Below are 2,633 nucleotides of genomic sequence, written 5' to 3'. Positions count from 1 at the left end.
ACAATGGGTGACTAATCTCACTGTGAGGTTTTTAACGTAAACATCGCTAAGTGCAGCTGTCCTAAGGCGGAAATACGGATTGATAGAGTGGTTTCATAAACCTTGCGATACCCGGTCACGAATCGGATCGAAACTACTGGTCACGCTTTTCCGGCCTGTCATGGAGTGTGATACACATGTTTCTCTCCCATACGCAAATGATGAGAATTTAAGACTCTGACCAGTATGAAGACTGGCTACGAAGATTCTCCCATTCTTCATTTCGGTGCTTTCTGATAGTCTTAAACCACGGGGCGTTCAACCGAAGCACTGAGTTGTGGATCAAGACAGCCGGATAATCATGGAGATTATGACCCAGGGAAGTAGTGACCTAGATTAGGAACCCTCCCAAATCAGGTAATCATCCGGGTAGTAGTTGTAGAGATACATCCTAAGATATTGGATATTTTTGCTTACCTGTTAATTACCTGAAATGTTGCATGTCAAACCATTTCTCTCACTTTTCATGGATTTCTGATCGCACTACAACTCAGCATTCATGCTAAAAGGGTAAAACTACTACTGCTGAACGTCACAGCTGTCAATTTGATTTAAAAGCACTTTGTATGAAAGGTTCATTTTTACGGCTACGTTGCACCCGAAAGCCAACAAAGCTCTCAGTAATGGCAGCTTTGGCTCAATTATGGTTAAAGAGACCCATGCAATTGGAGGGTTACGTAGCTCACGTGGTATTCATTGCTTTTCGAAACCAAACTAAGAAGACGATAACTAATTTTCCTGTGACTCAGAGGGATCAATTCAGCTTGGTCCATAAAACCATTTTGGAGATCTATATGGGCTTTACGTTAGGTAAACTGACAATCTCCTGCTTTCTGTTTCAGCCTCCATGAAGTTTCAAGACCTCAACACTTCTTGTACACTTTTGTAGTCTCTGAGTTGATGGAAAACATGTCATCCGTTAAAGAATTGAAGGATGCGCTGAGAATAAGTTTGGAAAAGCGTGGCATCTTGAAAAGTTTGAAATCAGAGTTATTATACAAACTTTTTGAAACTCTGGACCAGGAACTTAAAACTGGCGAAGGGGGAAATCTAACTACCCTATCCGACACCAAGTTTTTGATACACGAGTTGATACTGGAGTTTTTATCGTTCGAAAAGTAAGTAGGTACCTGTTTTTAATTTTATCTGTCGTGCTAAGCCAGCTATTCGTGTTAATAAAAGTGTTGGTGAGAATTCGTCTCCCAAATTTTTGGCCGGATTGCTGTGAGTATCTCAATCACGCGGTAGTTCCTTTGGGTTCGAAAAGGTTTGAGGAAGATTTTTAAAAGACAGATAGTCAAGTTGGTCTCCATCGGAGGTAGTTCACCGCAGTTTTCTACGTGAAAACTTTCTGAACAGAGACACGCTCCAAAATAGACCCGGTGCCACTTTTCCTCCTGATAGTCTCTTTTTTGATAACTGTTGCATTATTAGAAAGCAACCAGAACAACAAAGTGACGTTTCCTGTTAGAAAGGTCAAGCTCAATTTGCTGGCAAAACTCATTCAATATCGTGCTCATCTCTTCTCCGCGATGGTAAAACGGAATGACCTGACACTTTTATGGTAAGATAGTTGTTCGCTGTATCAGACACAACTGCGACAACTGCTGTCCAATTTGTTTGCCTAACTTATCCGAACACAAGAATGCCATATGGGCTTGTTGAGAGGAGAGTCTATTTTATCCACACGCATCACATTTCTCGGTAAGTCAAGGCGAATAAGCTTGGCCATTTTGGTCCCGAAAGTAGACTTTTCAGTGTTATGGAGAAAAGTCCGACCCTAAAGGCTGCTGGGGGATACTCACAATTGAGAAAAACCGTACAAACAGTAGGGCTCAAGAAACAAACAGCTTCATGGGATGCGACAATTTGTTTACAGGCATTCCATCATCAATCCTCGAGACATCAGGCAGTGTCACCATCATCAATGACATCATCCTCATGCCCACTAAAGAAACGTCTGCACACAAATTCCCGAGACCATTGGGCGGATCAACAATCACCTGTCCTCTACAGCGAGTTACCAGTATTTTGATCCGTCGGCAGTCTTTAATCCACATCCCAACCTTGAATTGCACGTGCATCGTCTGGAAAAATAGGTCGACAATCCGGTATTAGATAGTACGTCATTCATGTTGGCTGACCATTCTCTTCGTCCAAGTCGCTGAACGAAAATCACAAAACCCCACAGACGAAAGCAATACAACCCGTTTCCACACAAGCGGTGTGTTGGTTTCTCCGTTTTCACTTCGTCCGCGAATATATCGACTTTCTTGCTGGCGACCAAACGAATCACTTTATTGCTTTTGTGTCATGTAAAATATACGCCCACCGGATAGAAAACAAAGTCTGAAAACACAGAGTACCTTTTCAGTTAAACATGAATATCCCATGTCTTCACAACAGCTATACCTGGCTCGTTGTATACATATATATATATATAGGTATATAGTTTACTTCTATGTATTTGTATATAAGTGCATGGCAAGAATAGACTCCGGATGTACTTTAGGCTGTAAACCCTACTTGAGCCGTCAGCTTGTTATGGTGGTCCGGCTTTAGGGCTATAATACTCATGTGAACTACACTGGCCA

General features: G+C 41.9%; 1 protein-coding gene across 1 annotated transcript in view; it reads left to right on the top strand.

The window, feature by feature from the left end:
- Window positions 1-881: 881 nt before the first annotated feature.
- T265_03431 (hypothetical protein) overlaps window positions 882-2,633 on the top strand; it is a gene marked incomplete at both ends in the record, with an annotated part of 7,513 nt that continues 5,761 nt past the window's right edge. Inside the window, one exon of the mRNA XM_009167915.1 lies at window positions 882-1,157. Coding sequence (XP_009166179.1) covers window positions 940-1,157 — 218 coding nt within the window. The remainder of the gene's footprint in view (window positions 1,158-2,633) is intronic.

This window comes from Opisthorchis viverrini (assembly GCF_000715545.1).
Source record: "Opisthorchis viverrini unplaced genomic scaffold opera_v5_49, whole genome shotgun sequence".
Taxonomy (NCBI): domain Eukaryota; kingdom Metazoa; phylum Platyhelminthes; class Trematoda; order Opisthorchiida; family Opisthorchiidae; genus Opisthorchis; species Opisthorchis viverrini.
The sequence above is the reverse complement of the archived record's forward strand: the minus strand, read 5'-3'. Positions and strand labels throughout refer to the sequence as shown.